General features: G+C 45.2%; 1 protein-coding gene across 10 annotated transcripts in view; it reads left to right on the top strand.

Annotated features, from left to right (window-relative positions):
* The first annotated feature begins 354 nt into the window (after positions 1 to 354).
* Positions 355 to 17458, top strand: part of fryb (furry homolog b (Drosophila)) — a 56399-nt gene continuing 39295 nt past the window's right edge. For 4 of the 10 annotated variants that reach the window (XM_029251454.1, XM_018755291.2, XM_018755292.2 and 1 more), the window contains exons 1-2: positions 7379 to 7779; positions 16716 to 16912. In XM_029251454.1, coding sequence (XP_029107287.1) covers positions 7602 to 7779; positions 16716 to 16912 — 375 coding nt within the window. In that variant the 5' untranslated portion in view covers positions 7379 to 7601. Of the gene's footprint in view, positions 442 to 7378; positions 7780 to 14541; positions 14665 to 16715; positions 16913 to 17458 lie in introns of those variants that run through there. The other 6 variants (XM_018755300.2, XM_018755297.2, XM_018755296.2 and 3 more) reach the window with 6 other exon arrangements.

Raw genomic sequence — 17458 nt, 5'->3', positions numbered from 1 at the left:
GACGGATAGATTTTAAAGTGAGAGATAAAGATGGGTTTGTCTTAAAATTGGTTATCTCACGCGTTTCTTCACCTGGTCTTTCCGCGCATCCTTATTGTCAGGTGCTCCGGAATAAACAAAGGCGTGTCCAAATTGATAGACGTGTTTATCCGCCAATAGAAAACATGAGTTCCTCCGCTCTCTGAACTGGCTGACATTGATTGGTCGCTAGGGGAGGAGCTTCATCCTCCACCGCTTCAGCCTCAGTCGGTTGATAGGGGCGAAAAAAAAAAAAAAAGACCGAAGGAAGAAGGAGAAGGAGAAAAACGCATTGATAAAGCGCAGCTTAGGGACAGATTAACCAAAAATAAATAAATAAAAAAATAAAAACCAAACAACCGATTGGATTTTGTATAGACAGGAGATGGACGCATAAGCAACACAACAGCCCCTCATGTAAGGGTAAAACGCATTTTCAGTACCTAGTATGTATGCATGTCTAATGATCATGTTTGCGCTGAGCTCGACGATGGCTGGTTGCGGCATACGAGCCATAAAGCTGCTGTTCTGCCTTCATTTCAGCCCAAGGCTTTGAGTGAAATATCGATATCGAGAGAAGAAGCGAACGAACCCGGCCGTTCGTGACGTTCGTGCCGTGGCGGGGCTCGTGTTCGCCGCGCGACCGACAGAAAATGACATTATTATAATATTCGCAGGAGCGCGAGTGGCGGCGTCGGTCCGCGGGGGGACGGAGCGGCCGCGGTTTTCAGTGGCGGCCGCGAAAAAAATGCTGGTAATAATCATGTGGCCACTAAAATACATACAATATTCGTGCGGTATGTGTGTACGTATTAAATGTGTGTAATAAATGTTGGTGAAAGAAACTAAATAAGCCGCGGACGACAGCCTGTGCCTGGTCATATCAGCAGCATGCAGGTCAATGGAACTACACCGCGGGACAGCGTCCCAGTACCCCGACACCCTCTTTTAATAATAATAAAGAGCAGAGTTATTATTATTATTATTATTATTATATTGCTGCAAATATAATTAAAGGGGGCGAATCAGTTAAGGAGGAGTGTGTCGCCGTCTTTTTCATAATGCAGAAACACGGTGAAACGCAACGGTCCGGCGGAAAAGTGGAGGAGAAACTGACGTTTCCGTTTTGTTCCAGCTTCCCATGTCCAGCAATGCGGCAGATGGTTAAAGGACTGTGCTGCTTCGGACTGCTGTCACTGAGAGCGAGACTAGAGTAGAGGCACATGACATGTCTCAGCACCGGTTTGTGTCTCCTGCAGCCACTGAGCCGCGCGCTGTGTGACACACACACTTGTTTTGCGCAGCCAGGGACACGCAGAGGGGTGTGTGAGGGGATCTGGGCCTAGACCTGCACCGCCGATGTGCTGTGTTGTCCAGATGGTGTAAAGTGTGATGCTCTGGGTTTTTGCAGGACGCCGGGGCTACGACCCCACGTTGGTTCACCGCCTGGCCAAATTCAGGCCTGGTCTCGGTGACGAGATCCGAAGGTGTTGCGTAGAGAAGGCCTTTTAGCCTTTTCACTCTGTTTTGTCTGGACCGACTGGCGTTGCCATGGTAACGCAAAGTTACGCAACAGCGGTCTGCTTAAATGATGCGTCTTGGGCGAGGGGAGCCTCTCGTGGTCTTCGGCTTTGCTTGTTCTCCTGCGTGTTTCCTGCGGGAGGCAGATGGTGTAGCAGTCCAACGGTCTTTCTTCAGTCGTGTTCAAGTCCGAGAAATGGTTGTCGTGTCATAAAGTGTTACGAAGCGTTCTAATAGACAAAGCCATGACAAGCGTCGTGTCGTGTGATTTCACGTACAACACTTGTGGGGATGTTCCGGTTTGATTCTTATTAACCGATTAAGTGCTTGCTTTCATTTGTCCAATTTCATCATTGCAATGTTACTGAATTTAACACTGTATTTTTAGTGTTCATTGTGGCAATCATTTTATCATCTCTACAAGAAGAACTCTATTTAATGTCCTCAATTTCTCTGTTAACTGAGTGGTTTTACTTTGAAAACATTGACAGTTGCTCCTACATAGATAGATAGATAGATAGATAGTCACCTTCTATCTATCTATCTATCTATCTATCTATCTATCTATTTATCTTTGATTGTCATTTTTACATTAATTTACAGGCAGCACAATTAGAAGGCAGGTGTACTCTGAGGACCTAAAGTAAAAAAAGATGTAAAGATACATTGTCTTCACAACTCTTGAAATGGTAAATCCAAATGAGAAATAATGTCAAAATATATAGCAAATTTTAAAGATTTATATATATCTAACTCTTTCTGTGTGCATATTATGCATATATTGTATAATATATTCTATATATAGCATATAGACTCCCTGCATGGATCATTTCCTTGTTACCTAGTGTTGCCTCCCATACCGCCTAGCAAGGTTTGGCCTGTGGGGCTCTTAGCTGGCAGTGTCATGTGGTCTCGGCATGGGGTATGATTGCTAGCAGGCTCAATGCTGGAGAACAGATGGCAATCGAGTGTAAAGGAGAGGGGAGATGGCGCTCTCCAGATGGCATTAGGGGTCATGGGGTTCTGCCAGCACACCGGAGACTTGAATAGGTGGATTGAGGGAGGAACAAGTATTTGGTTGATTCGCAGTCAGTGGAAAGCAAAGTCCCCGTCTTGTTGAGTAGTTATACGCGTTGTCACTTGCTGAAGCTTTACATCTGTGTATTATTGTGTATGTGCGTACATGCATGTCTGAGAGACTCTACAGACAGCCATCCAGCCTCTAATACAGCGCCAAGTCTCGGAGTACTCTTAACGTTTATACCCATGGAGCAGCTGGCAGCTCGGACCCCTGAGACTTTACGTAACTGTCTCTTCCCTGACAGCCATCCACACAGTGCCATGTGGGCCTGCTCTCATGTGGCCTTTCAATTTGATCCTGTGCTGTTTCCCATCTCTGTGGTTCACACCTGTGACACCTCTGCTTTTTGGCACACTGCTGCTTGTCACCATGGCAACATCTCTTGAGTTCTGTAACTTTTGCGACTGTGGCATTTGCTTTGCTCTTGACCATTTCTCTTTTCTGCTGACCTAGGCTTCTGGGGATGACTCAGTTCATATTTGGTCAGCACTTAATGCAGAAAGGTGTGATAAAATGCAGCTTTGTCACACAAATACACGTACAGTTTTATAACATGCACAGAAGGGAATCTTTCCAAGTCACCTGTGAATAGTGCATTTTTGAATAATTACAATTTGAAGCCAGTATTTTTTGCAGCTACTGTCTCTGGAAAGGGACAATGCAGGCGTGAATCTCATCTTCTGCAGTAATAGTTTTGGTGAAGGTACTTACCTTGAATTGCTTTGGTAAAAAGTATCCTGCTGTATAAAAGAGTAAATTATTCTAAGTAGCTCAATATTATAGTTTCCTTTGGAGAAAAGTGCCAGCTAAATGAATACATGTAAAAGTATTTGCTTCTCGAAATGTGCTGTGAATTACACGAGGAAAAAAGAAGAGATAACTTGGAAAAAAAGAAAACTTAGAGAACATGAAGGGGGGCGCGGTGGCACAGTGGGTTGAACCAGGTCCTGCTCTCTGGTGGGTCTGGGGTTCGAGTCCCACTTGGGGTGCCTTGCAATGGACTGGCGCCCCGTCCTGGGTGTGTCCCCTCCCCCTCCGACCTTATGCCCTGTGTTGCCAAGTTAGGCTCTGGCTCCCTGCGACCCCATATGGGACAAGCAGTTCGGATAATGTGTGCATGTGTGTTTGGTTTGAGTTGGATTCTTCTGAGGAATTTAGCCCCTTGTGGTGTGTTTGTGTGTATAGAACATGATACACGGCTTTACCTTTTTTATTGCAAGGTATTGTGTGTGTCTGTTTTCATTGGCATCACCAGTAGAGGGCGTCACTGACCACATCTCTTCTGTAGAAAGTGAGACACCCCCCCCATCCAGCTATAGAAGGGCTTGGAGAAATGACAGAGGGAGACACACTTCTGTTTCAGGAGTGTGGGAACTGTGGTGGTGTGCTCTTACATGCCTGCTGTTTTTGCATCCATACTGTTCAGCTTTAACAAAACACACATATACACACTGTCTGAAACTGCCTGTCCTGAGCAACACAGGACGCAGGGCTGGAGGGGGAGGGGACGCCAGTCCATTGCAAGGCACCCCAAGCAGGACTCGAACCCCAGACCAGCCAGAGAGTGGGCAGAAGCCAAATCCACCGTGCTGCAGCACCACTGCACCACCATCACCCTCCCAGTTTTAACAAAATTTAAAGAATTCATAAAATTGGACTCTCATAGGCAGGCATGGGGGTACTCTTCTATTTTACCATGGTTTAAATTTCATTCCAGATTCTTTATGGCTGGAAATGCTCTTCCAGTTGGTTCTACATGTGTAAACACAGGTGCTGTAGAGGATGCTGTAGTACTCCTAGTACTTGTGAGAGTGTTTGGGAAACTGTTAGGATGAAGACTTTTTAGCTGAGCTGGAACCTGAAGGTTTTCAGAGTGACATTCCTGCAATATGAGCTCGCGTTCACGTTTCGATATGCAGCGCTAGACCTGATGACACTCAGACTGACACTGGAAATGTTACATCATAATACTCACATGTGCTGCAGGGTTGGTTTGTGACGTATGGAGCAAAAAGAAGAAGACACTTAAAAATTCCACTCTGTTGTACCCTTTACACCCTTTCAAGAAGAAGAATCTAGTGTTGATGATGATACTGACATTAGAATGTTAATTCATAACAGTGTAGTGGTGATGCTATAATTTTAGTTGTTTTTGTCTTAGCCGTAGGCACACAAACAGGCTGCTTTGTCGGGTCAGTGGGGTTTGATAGGTTTCCCTTGATGCTGAGCTCAGAGAGGGAACAGAAGGGTCTTTGCCAGGTTTCTCTTGGTATGTTTGGGACAATGGAAGGGCACGGGGGAAGGGAAGTGGCACTCATTGCAAACCCACACCGTTCAATTAACAACTGAATAAACCCTTGATAAATGGTTCACAGATGCAATGGAGAGCAAATTCACTGGATTTTCTGTAACAGCATCATTTATGTCAGACTGATGTTACCAATTAAACCAGCACAGAGTGATAAATCAGGCCAAACTTGACAGATGAATTAGTCTGACGTCTGGTTTTTTTTTTTTCAAATTTGGAAGTGGGGATATTTTGGGTACCTGGCGGGCGAAGATTTCCTTTCTATAAAGAAGCCATACATGTAAGCGGGTTTACGTGAATGTGTGTTTTTGTGTATGTGTTTGTGTGTGGCCTGCTGTACAACCAGGGACTTGCTGCTGAAACCACAAGCAAATGTCACTTCTGTCTGGTTACCTCTTATTTTAACTCTAAAGTCAAAAGTCAGATTCTTACTTAAATCTGAGAACAGGGAGAGTTTCATCCATTTTCAAGCATTCTTCTTTGCATAGCAAACACAACCCTTGATAAACTTGTTGAACCCTACAATGAATCTGTGTTTTTGCCTAGGAGGTATTTACCTTTAGTGATGGAGCCATCTATTAATTAGCATGGTTTATATGACATTCTTATCCTTTATAACACTGGTCACTAACCCTTAATGTCAGCAACACTTGTAATACTTGTAACACTCAACTGCTACAGTATGTAGTAAGTGCAGTAATATGTAAGAAGTTACCTGGTTAGTACTGGGTGTCTTTATTCTCAGTTTAATTAATGTGTCTGCTTCGTATGTGTTCTCCACTTGTGTGTGTGTGTGTGTGTCTACACTTTGTTTGAGTCAATAACCTTCTTGTCTTGGGGTAGGGAGAGGGAGAAAGAGGTTGATAGATATGAGACAAGATGTCTAGTAAAAGGCTAGCATTTCCAATACTATTACTCAGAACGGTTGTGTATCAAGGGTGTAACAAGGCTACGTCTGCATGAACTCTGTATCCGTGTGTGTGATATTTTACCTTGTTTTCTTCGACTCAGATATGCACACTGACATACCTTGGGTCAGACCGCATCGAATGGCTCTGTCTGATGAAGGTGGGCGTGGGATGAGGGTGGAGCTGATGTTGTCAGGAAGAGTAAGAGCCCAGTACTAAAGATGCATCTTAACCCACAGGGTGCATGAAGCTGACCTGCCTTCCGATGGTTGGAGATAATCTTACCATCAGGGTTACGGTTAAAAAATGTTTCTCACTTTGCTTTTCAGGTAAAGTGGAAATGCTGGTGAAATGCTTGTTTTTTTTTTTTTTGCGCTCTCAACCACCCTCCTTACATGTGAAATAAGTATTAATGAAAGGCTTTTCTCCCTTCTGGTGATGATGGAAAATATTGTGAGAAAGTTTTGGCCTGTTTGCATTATTATCTCAACTCCTCATTAAAGATAAATGACCATTTCCTGTTTGCCAGACTGAAATGTAGAAATATTGTTTATTTGTTCTTCAAAGATTCTTCAAGATGTGTCTAGTTTGCCCACTTTCTCCAGGCCCATGTATGCTCTTGGGTGCCCTTAGCCTTTCTGTTGCCTGGTGCCATGGACTAATAGGTTGACTGTCTCCTGCTGGCTTTGACGTGCGGTCGCATCATAAGAAACCTTTCCACTCAACATGTCGGCGCACATTGACGCAGAGGCTTGGTACTCCCGTGAAAGCTATAATTTCGTTGTATTGCACAGCGGTACAATGACAATAAAGTCTTGAATTCAATTCAATGCAAGAAAGTGAATGCCTTTGATTCTTTCTGTTTTTCCACCAGTAACAGTGTAGAACATGTACATAAGACTTAGGGAGAGCATACAGTCTTTGTGTGCATTAGTCAACTCAACACTTTGATGGGTGGTGTCGAACGCTTGAGCGTTCAGTGTTCAGTCTCCCCAGAAACCTAATATATTCTGTAACAAAGAACAGCTGTATTTTGAGAAGGACTAACACTGATGGTCCCTCGTGGACATTACAGAGGAGGTCCCTCACTTTGGTGAGGTGGGATCCAGAGAAAAAGTTCCTCTGCTTCACTATCCACCTTCTAGGGCTCCCAAAGGCACTGTGAATGCAATGTCTACAGAGAAACACAAAGAACCTAACAGAAGAACCTTGCCTTGGTAAAGGAGGTAAATACCACAAAGTCAAAGGGAGAGGATGTCTGTGTTCACAGGGTGTAGTTTCCCTCAATCATGGAAGGAGAAGATTCTGGAGAAGGGTCTCTTTGCAGTCTGTCCTCTTACTCGTCCTTTATGGAGTGCCGTTTTTTGTGACCCTCTATTCCCGTGAATGTCTATGTGTGTGTTTGTGTGTTACTCATTTCTGCCCAGCCCGCTGCCTTCTCTCCCGCTCCCTCTCTCTTTCTTCACTTGGATGAAAAAGGGGAGGAGTCAGTCACAGTAATCCTACACCTGCATGTTACAGTAACCCGCTGAACTGCTCTGACAAGTGCGCGGGTTAGAGCTCTCTAACAGCAGCAGGAGTCAGCAGGGTCTGTCTCCATCCCCTCACAGTGTGGCTCTTGGCCTCGTGAGGAGAAGGAACAGTGAAGCACAGAGCTCAGCAAAGAAGCATAAAGCAAGGAGTGAAGTTGTGAGTGAAGAGGACACGGCCTCCTTTTCCCAGTCTCCATCCATGCCGGTGGCTGTGTGAAGGTTCCTCTATCGGGATGTCTCTCAAAGTGTCTGGGAGCACTACAGCAAGATGGCCTGATGGTGGAGAGAATGGCATCGAAGGGGGCGTTTTGGTGCGGATCGCCAGCTTGCCAACTGACCTGTTTGCTGCCGGTAACTTTCGGGGAAAATTTAAAAAGATCCATGGCAAGAAGAGGCCCACCATCCTTAAAGGTAGGTAAAGTCAGGGCTCACAGTAACCCAGTTGTCCTTATGGGTCCTCTGGAAACAGACCGCAGGACCCCTACCTTTCTAACCCTGTGAACCTTCCTTCACTGATATCTTTCAAAACAGACTACTTTCTTCTTGTGAAATACAGTTTCGATTTTCTATTTACTGCTGTCATAACTTAAAACCACCGCTTATTTATTCAGTGCCCCAGATACCTCGCAATATGGATGTTACGTGTTTACACAAAATCAGCGCTTGATGATGCAGTTTAGATTTCCAAACGATGCAACGGGAATTCCCCTTTTTGGATTTTTCCGGCTTTTTGAGGAACCTGCTGCCTTCTGCAGGTGGTATATCGTAGGCTTGACAGTCGCGGATAGTGAATTTCAAGCTAGAAAGCACGATTCAGGGTTGTGTTATACTGCAAATGAATCACATGGAAAGTAAGCCTTTCTGAGTTGGCAACGTTGACCTCAGCACCCTAGCTCAAAGGAGGTTCTTTAGCTGTCATTGCTGCGGTTCTCGAGCTGCACCCCCAATCTCTGTCCAACCACATTCTGACAGCTGGCATCGTTTTGCCCTTGCTCTGGATGCTTGGAATTCCGGAAGATTTTTTTGAAGATGAAGGGTGCACAACTGGCCCAGTGATGTGGAAATGATGTTTTCTGACATGCTGGTGAAGTCAGATGGGAAAATGAAACATGGCGGGAGGTGTTCTGCGAGTTCAGAAGTGCCGTAAATCGGCAGTGTCTCTTCTTCATTCCTATAGTTTGATATCCACCAGTCTAAAGCTGCCAGCTTGTGGTGCTAGTTGCGCTGAGCTGATGCAAGAAAGCATTGCCTTGTTCCAGAAGTTACTGCGGGCAGGGACACTTCCCAGCTTGGAGGGATGCAGTGCCAGAAAGACAGTCATATGTGAAAGCAAGTGCAGTCTTTAGAAACCCAGATCGCCCGAGGAGTCTCAGGGGAGCAGTTCAGACTTCCTCAATTTCATCCAGTAGCAAACTACCCCTCCAAGTCCAGCTGGAGCCCCCAAATCCAGTCACATGACTTATGCACAGTACACAGGCTGTGGTGGCTGTGCCGTTATTCATTGCAGTTGCACTTCAGTGCATCAAGTGATTTACTTAAAAATTAACATTCAAGAGAGAGGTTTCTACCTGACATTTCTTTAGCACAGCTGCATCTCCATGAAGCTGTTCTATGGGCCTGGGCTATCGCCCCGCTTCACATCCCTGGGTTTCGTGTGATCTCTGAGCATTTTCCTTTAGTTATCCCCCACTTAAGCTTCTTCCTGTTTAATGGTCTGGCTGAAGGAAAAAAAAAAAATCCATTAAATAATGGCAAAGGCCCAGGGAACTACAGAAGGCCAGTCTACCTTTTCCGCAGAGTCCTGCAACACCCATGGGAAGGAAGGGGTGGTACTGCATGCCAATACCTTAGATATATTTGAGTGATTAATTGACAAATAGATAGATTGATTGGTTAATTAATTGATTATTGATTTCATTTATTTATTGATTGATCATGACGCTTAGCAAAGAAAACAAATCACCAGTCATAGTGATGAGTAAACGTCAAATAGCGCTAAGAAAATTATACTTTGTTACATTGGTGTTCAGTTTGGATGACGGCTGGAGGCATTGTCACTGTGACTTCGTGGACGCCTGATATTGTTTATCATTCGGGTAACAATCTCTGATGATGGAGAAACTAATGTGATTCCTGAAAGGAATGGGGTCTGATTACACGGGTTAGACTTGAACTGTTATGCGTTGCATTGTGGACACAACACTTGTGTTTTATTGGCAAATAAAGTGGAGTTAGGAGTTCGCTACCTGTCACTAGTTATGTACGCTGTACATTCCTTCTACTCCAGAATAATCCAAAGATGAACTTTCTTTGCTTTTCAAACACAAAACGGAGTAACTGCAAGACCTGCTATGCAAGTTCTTGTGAGAGACGCCATTGTTTTCCCGCTGCCTTTGGTTTTATTTCTCACTCTTTGTCCCTGAACAAAAGGGGAGGACAGGACTGAGGGTTTCCCTCACTGAATCCAAGCTTTTGCTGTCCCAGGCAGTTAGGCCAGGCCTTATTTATTCATCCTGAAGATTTTCCCAGTATCTAGCCTGTTTCGTGATGAAATTGAGGGCTTTTAAGGGACTCGCAGAGAGGCAGACCTCCTTCCAATCTTTTTGTGAATGGAACCTGCTGAGAAATTTAGATGACAGATGCACATCTGACAGAAAAAAGCTAGTTTGCTGTGCATGACTACTTGAACCAATTTGTTTTGTATCGGGTTTCTGCATACAGATGGATCATAACATTGGCCTTTTGGGGATTAGAAGAGAGCTAGAGTCCCTTAAAAGTTGTTTGAAATGGAGATTAATTAAGAGTTTATAAACTAATAAAATTAAGAGGATTTGCCCAGCTTCTCCTGCTACCATCTCTCTATAAAATAATAAAATTAAAGGGATTTTCCCAGCAGTCCTTGCTACCAGCTCTCTTTTTCACCTTCCCTCAATTTTAAAGGGTGGTCACCAGGAGGAAAGAGCTGTCTTCTCTACATCTTACTTGATCCGTTATTCTTGCTTTTCTCTCTGCACATCCCGAGACAGGAGCTCTGTGGGATGTTTTTTCCCACCATCCTCTGCTCTCTCAGTAGGATACGTTCTGTCGGTGTTCATTAGGCTGTGTTACCCAAGCCACACCTTGTTTCCCACACACTCTTGTTTTTTCCATCTCATGCTGCTTTTCCTTCTCATCCTAAGGCCTGCAGTAGCCATCCCTGCCTGTGGATTCTGGCTCCCAGCAACCGCTGCCTGCACTAAAGGGGTTGGCTTCTGGGATGCCGGTCTCTTAGCATCACTGTCCGTATAAGTGAGAGAGTGAGCGAGCAAGTGGGGGGAGAGCACTCACTGTCAGACAAGGACACAGGAGGAGAAGCGGAGGTGAGAGCGAGAGGCAGAGCAGCACGTCATCCCGAGAAGAGGCTGTTTGCATATCTCTCTTCCCTGCCTCGCCCTTTCCTGTCCCAAGGGGATGGGGTAGCTCGCTGTAGGGTGGTGAGAGCAGACCTCTTACTCCTTGTCTGCTTCTGCTCACCTGCCATTGTGTCAGCAGCCATGGCTAGCCAGCAGGACTTGGGCTTCTTGGAGATCAGCATCCGTTCACTGCTGAAGTCCTGGGGTGGCCGTGAGTACGCCCATCTCTGCTCATTCGCATTTGCTACGCTTCTGTGCTGATGATTATGACTTGCCAAGCTGCGCCCATTGCCACTGAGACTTCTCCTTTGCTTAGAGCATTTGCTGCAGGATGGCCGCCCTCTACGAACGATCGCCCAGTTAACCAGATTAGCGCTTCCAGTCTGTCTCCCTGATAGTCTTCTTCTTTCTATCACACTCTTGCCCTTTTGACTGTTTCCTTGCTGCTTTCATATATAGCGTGTGCTTGTGTAATGATGGGGGGGTATGTTTGTCCTACACAATGACCCTTGGAGGCATCCCTCCCCTACGGGCAGCATCCAGAAGGAGCATTTGCATAACTCCAGAAAAGGAAATCTCTTCTTATTAGGCATAATGTCATCTAGTGAGATTATACTGACAAAAAAAATGAACGTGTTATGCAATGAAAAAGAGTGCACAACTCGTGTGTGTCAAATTAGTCAAGTGATATTTTCGTTTTGTGTGTCTTTTGCTATGATACGGTGAAGCTATGTGTGTGATGACCATTCCAAGTGAAGTGTTTTTTTAGTGCAGCGCTCAACTGGGATACGCTGTTGTGTTAATCGTTTTTGAGAAACCAATACGTGGAACTAACTGCAAGTCACGATGCCTTTCAGAAGAACTGGCACACACACTGGCCTGGTAACACCTGTAGAGAATGGGGAAGGTCTGTTGCTGATGGCAGATGGGTACAAAGACTCAACTCTATTATTGAGTGCGAGGTTCGAGCTTTGGGACAAATGCTCAGCAGCGAATTCACCCTCCTTCACTTGTAATTATGACAGTCCTTGAAACGCTTGGGCTGTTGCAGTGAAATGAAGTAGCCTACTGTACCCCAGGTGATTGCAGTTTAATGTAATAATTCAAATAAGGGTCAGGCTGATTCAAAAATAGCTGGTTTCACACCTTTGGAAAGGGGGAAGGGAAGGAGCCTCTGGGGTCTGCCAAGTGCTTGTAAGATTACAGTGTTGCCAGCAGTTTAGTTTTCTATAAGGAATAATAGATCTGAGTGGTCAGATGGCCCTCTGCAAAGAAATATGGATTTTGCTGCTTTATTGTCTGGCATTCAGGGGGAAAGATCTATTTGGTTGCCTGGCATGTGGTCTACAGTGAATGAGCTGAGGGGCTGACAGCCGCAGACGTGGTTGAGGTGGGACCGGCTGACGTGAGGGAGACCCTCCCTTTGGTTTAAACAAGCAGTGTATTCAGTTCAGAACATCTGGCCACATGCTACACAGTGCTCCCTATTGTAGTCCTCAGTCAACTCCACACCCATGTGATGTAAGGTGGCTTTTTAAAGACTGTCCAAATGACGCCTTTAGCGGGGAGGGAAAGGAAGCTCACCTGTACCAGAAACTTTGATTTGATTTTTGAGAGATGTTTTTCTGCTTCTGTGTGCAGTTCTGCAGCTCTTTGGATGTCTCATGGAAAAAAATGGTCTCATTAGAATACGAAGAGTTCCTTCCCAAGGCTGGCCTGGCTTAGATGTTTGATTCACCACTCAAAGTTGAACCCATTCTGCAGATGTGGGAGTTTATGGACTGTTTCTGAGATTTCTTTGAGATAACAGAACACAATAATGAAGGGCAGATGCCGGCATTCTTTTGACACAAAGCATCAGTGACTCTGAGATGTCATATCTGTATGTCATAATTACCCTTTAGGGCAAGAAAAACCTGTTTACAAATGTTTTTCATCTTTTTTTTTGGCAGTGATATGTTTTGACCTAATAAAGACTAACTTGTTTAGAGGCACTGTCTCCTGTCAAGCTTGCTATAGATGATTTATCAGTTTTAGCCAGCTGGTCCCATGGTGACTCAGAGTGCTGCTCTCGTTTGTTTACTTTCTCTCTTTCAAATTGGCAGGAACAATGCTAAACATCAGGAATGATACGTGGCTACGTGTTGTGCAGTAGGTTGCGGTTAGGCATCTGGGGGTACTGATAAACCAAGAGGGATAAAATGCACATATAAAGAATGAAATGTTTTTGTTTTCTGCTGAATCACTGCAGAAGAGCTGGTGCATTGACATGGGTCATATTGAGTCATGGCAGACGGAGTGAGAGAAGGCTCAGCAGCATAACCTCCTGCAGCTCCCCTGCAGCCTTTCATCTTCATCTTTCCCCGGGTATCTGCATCTGCTGGCATACCGATACTGCCGTGCGTAAAGAGATCCTAAAAAGGAATGTTCACGCTCATCTCAAATTACATTCTGAGAAACCGTCGGCCCATGATAACTGTCCCTTTGGAGAGTGCTGGTCCGGCTGGTACTTGATTGACTGTGTGCTGTGATTGAAAGGACAGATGTAATTTGTTTCTTGACCACCTCAGAGAGACAGTTATTACTCCAAGATGGCAAGATGTTGGCACTTTCTTGTTTTGATACACATTCCACCTTTATTGTTTGAGCTTAGTTGATGCATCTACATATGAAGCTGCATATTCTGCTCTTTGGTACAGAAGTGGTGTTTAACCCTCTACTTTTTTTCCTCCCAGTTTACTTGTACTCAGTTATCCGAAGTGTGACACCCACACCATCGCAGGAGGGGTGCAAACAGACATGCCCCTCCAGTATCTGTGCTATTTGGCAGGCTTCACCCTGAGCCCCGCACCTTCATTGCTATACCACCTGCTGTTTCTGATTATCTGTGCAGGAAACTGCAGTGTTCTTCGCTAGCCCCACTTCGTTTTCAGGATTACCTCCTTAAATCTGGGAAGCTGCATTTCCTTCTCCGGTTTGCTGAGGGAGTCTTGTGTTTCGGATGTTGCGCCGTCTGGTGTCAGTGTGGATTTCAGCTTTGGAATTTCAGCTCTGGATATCGTCTCAGGTTTAGGCAGCGGCTCCCAGCTATGAGTGCACACAGGGAAAATGTGTTGACTGTAACCGGTACTCAGGACACTTCAGTTTATAGGACCTGTAGCCATCCAAGGTGTGATGGAGACGTGGATCGTGGACCACAGCTGCTTATGCTTGCTCGGGGGGCTGTGAAACTACGGGTGTGTTAAGTGTAAAAAAGGAGCATTCAGGGTGAAGATTAGGAAGCAAGAGAAAATGCAGGTAGGATGATGTGTGTAATGGGAGGTGCTCGGCTACAGTGAGATTACAGCCTGGTATTTCCACTTGGCTGACCAGAAAGGGATGAAGGGTGGGAGACCAGGGGGGTCTGTGCATAACACAAGGTTTGTCACCAAACTCTGTGTGCTTATGTGTGTTTGCTTCTGGGTGTGGATATGTATCTACAGAGTGTTTTTGTTTGAGTGTGAACACTGATCTGTGTGTGTACAGAATTAGGTGTGTGAGAGTGTGTGAGCAGGGGCTCTGCCAGCGTAGTGTGCGCTGCAGGATAAATTTAGCCATGAGTGAGCCCTCCCTCATCTCCCAGCCATGCCTACAAACGGCTGCCTGACCTTCAGTGTGGCAGGAGGGAACCAGAGCAGGAGGTTCCATCCGGCCGCGGCCTTTCCTTCAGCTCGCTCACTTATGGAGTCCCTCGTGATGGAAGTCAACGACAGAGCGCTGAAAAACTGCACCGGCCGCATGCAGGACTAGCACCGAGTTTCTGGTTCTTATTCTTCCTTGCTGTCAGTAGTCTGAAGCACAGCTATGGAGGTGTCGCAAGTGCGTTGGAGTCGGGTCAGTGTCATCAGCTTCATCAAGTGTCTGGGTATGTGGGTATACAAGAGGGTGTGTGCCTGTGCGTTTTCGCTTTGTGGCTATGTGTGTGGCGTTTGTGGATACATACATTTGGTGAATGTGTGTGTACCTGTGACTTTATGCCTGTATATGGGGTTGGCCTGTGCATGTGTCTGTGGTCATGGGGGGTGGGTTTGTATGCAACTGCAAGTGTATGAAGTATGCAGAAGTATGCAGAAGTATGCATGTCTGAGATTGTCTGACTGTGTATAGCTCTGTGAGTATTTATGGGTCTATGTTTGCTTGCGTGTGGGTTTGTGTATGTGTTCGTCTATGCTAGAGGATAGGGGTGGGTGGGTGTTGGAACTGCAAGCTTTCTAAACGGTTTCCCTTTTCAACTGGCTGCCTCCACCCTGGGCATCCCATGCTGAGTATACAGCACCAACCCTCACACGTGTTCTCGCTTTTTGCCTTGGGCTGCTGGTATTCTTTAACCGCTGTACAACTTCCAGCAGTGTGAAAACAGCCCCAGTTAATATTTGATGACTTGATGAAGAAGAAAAGCTTCTTGAAAGTGCACATACTTCACATAAATTCAGTCCAGATTTTTTTTTTTGTTTTTTTCATATTTTTGTGTGTTTGCTTGTATGAAATAATTGGAAATTTTTTTCTGAGTTTAATGCGTACCTCCTCTGCCAACAAACTGATTGTTTTCATCAGCCGTGGTCTCAGAAAGATCTGCTTATTCAGCAAAATCCTTACAGCTGGTGTCTACAAACCATCAAGTACTTTTGAAATTATCTTCATTCATTTTGCTTTAATATTAGCTTAAAACAACTGGTCCAAAGTAACTGGGGATAATACCCGAATGGTTCAGCAAAAAGAGTTTATCGGTTGGTTTCTGAAGCAGCGGGCGGCTGTCAATCTTCTTATCTTTTAAATGTAAATGTGAGAAAAGCTAAGTGTGCCTGATGGTTCAGCTGTGGCTCAGTGGCCATAACATATAATTGTCCTACAGGGTTGCAGAGTGTGTAGAGTCCTTTTCAGGTGTAAAATGAACGAGAATATGACTGCACCGGGTCCCAGGGAAACGCACGCTTTCACAAGGAAATGTTCAATGCAGTCATGATGAATGTGAGAATGGGAAAGCCCCATCATCATTTTCATTAGTACATTCAACATCACTGTTGGCTTCTCTGTGCCTGTGTAATTTAGGGAGTGTCCTGAAAGTTGCTGCAAAGTCTCGTTTGGTACACAGTATTGCTGTGTGACAGTCTAATGGCAGTGATGTCACCGTCTAGTGATGTCACTAGTGAGGACCTATGTTAGGAATGTCCCACACCCCTTTCTCACTTGTAACAGAACAGATGGCGTTGCTCATTCTGAACTACTTTGCCATTACCAGTGTGTGCTTTCTACCACAGGGACAAGTGTGTGGAACCGGTTTTTTCTGTTTCTGCACTTGCTCTGTCTCTGATTAGAAATGTAGTCAAATAAGTGAGGGAAGCAATTTCATTAACCGATGAAATGTTGAAGATTTCTGCCCCCAGCCTCTAGTCTAAGACTGACACATTGATTTGACATTGTCTACTGCAAAGTTCATAGTGAGAAATTTAAAATATAAAGCTGCATGAAAAGTAAAAGTATTTGACGGTATGTGAAATAGATGATCTTGCTAGTTAGGTCTTACCAAACAGGTTTTCAGCTTTGAAACTGGTAAAAGAAATATATTTGCCTATTTCCTGCAGGGGGGGGCACTGTGGTCCAGCGGGCTTGGCCAGGTCCTGCCCTCTGGCGGGCTGGTGGTTCGAGTCCCGCTTGGGCTGCCTTGTGACGGACTGGCATCCCGTCCTGGGTGTATCCCCTCCCCCTCCAGCCTTATGCCCTGTGTTGCCGGGTTAGGCTCCGGTTCACCGTAACCCTGCTCGGGACAAGCAGCTTCAGCCAATGCGTGTGTGTGTGTTTGTGTATTTCCTGCAGTCCTGCATAGTGTTAGTAATAAGACAAAGAATGCAAACATTCTTACTGTGATGTTTGTGTTGCATGGACCTCATTTTGTGCATGTGTGTGTCCCTCCTTCAGCAGCACCAGCTGGAAACAACAAGCCCCCTGCCCCCCCAGCAAGCGGTGCTCAAGGAGACAGGAGAGCCCCGACAACTATGGCGGCCATCAGCGTTGACCCCGAGACCCGGCCGGGCGAGTATATCCTCAAGAGTCTATTTGCCAATTTCACCACGCTGACAGAACGTAAGATACGGATTGTCATGGCGGAGCCACTGGTGAGTGGCCATTTACATTTACTGTTCATGATCAACAGCTCTGTTGTGAAATAAGTCTAGTGTAAAGAATCAAACAGCAAAGCATTGTGAGTAGCTCATTAACCATCTCTGAGAGGCTCAACTGCACATGTGCTTTCACTTACCCTGTCTTTATCTCACTATAGAATGGGTCAGATAAATGATTCCCTCTCCTGGAGCAGGTGTAAGAAGTGAGGTCATCATGATTACTAGAAGTAATCACTGTTGCCTGTGTTTTCGTGAAGTGTATGGTACATGGAGTTGGTAATATCCAAAATGAATCAGTTTCAGTTTCACTCTTCATTCTTGCATTTCTGAGTTTAGAGTGAGAGTTTGATTACATTCCCTCTCTATGGTGATGTGACTTCTGCCCTCAGAAGTCAGTAGGAAAATTGGTTAGGCTGAATTTCAGCCAGCCATCAAATTAAGCAGCAACTTGCTTTTGAATAGTGTTTTAATGGAAATTCTGACAGTGGGGATGTCAGAGCAGTTGTTCTGATCCTTCTCTTGATATCATTCAGTGTCTTG

Source organism: Scleropages formosus, chromosome 4 (genome assembly GCF_900964775.1).
Source record: "Scleropages formosus chromosome 4, fSclFor1.1, whole genome shotgun sequence".
Classification (NCBI taxonomy): domain Eukaryota; kingdom Metazoa; phylum Chordata; class Actinopteri; order Osteoglossiformes; family Osteoglossidae; genus Scleropages; species Scleropages formosus.
The sequence above is the reverse complement of the archived record's forward strand: the minus strand, read 5'-3'. Positions and strand labels throughout refer to the sequence as shown.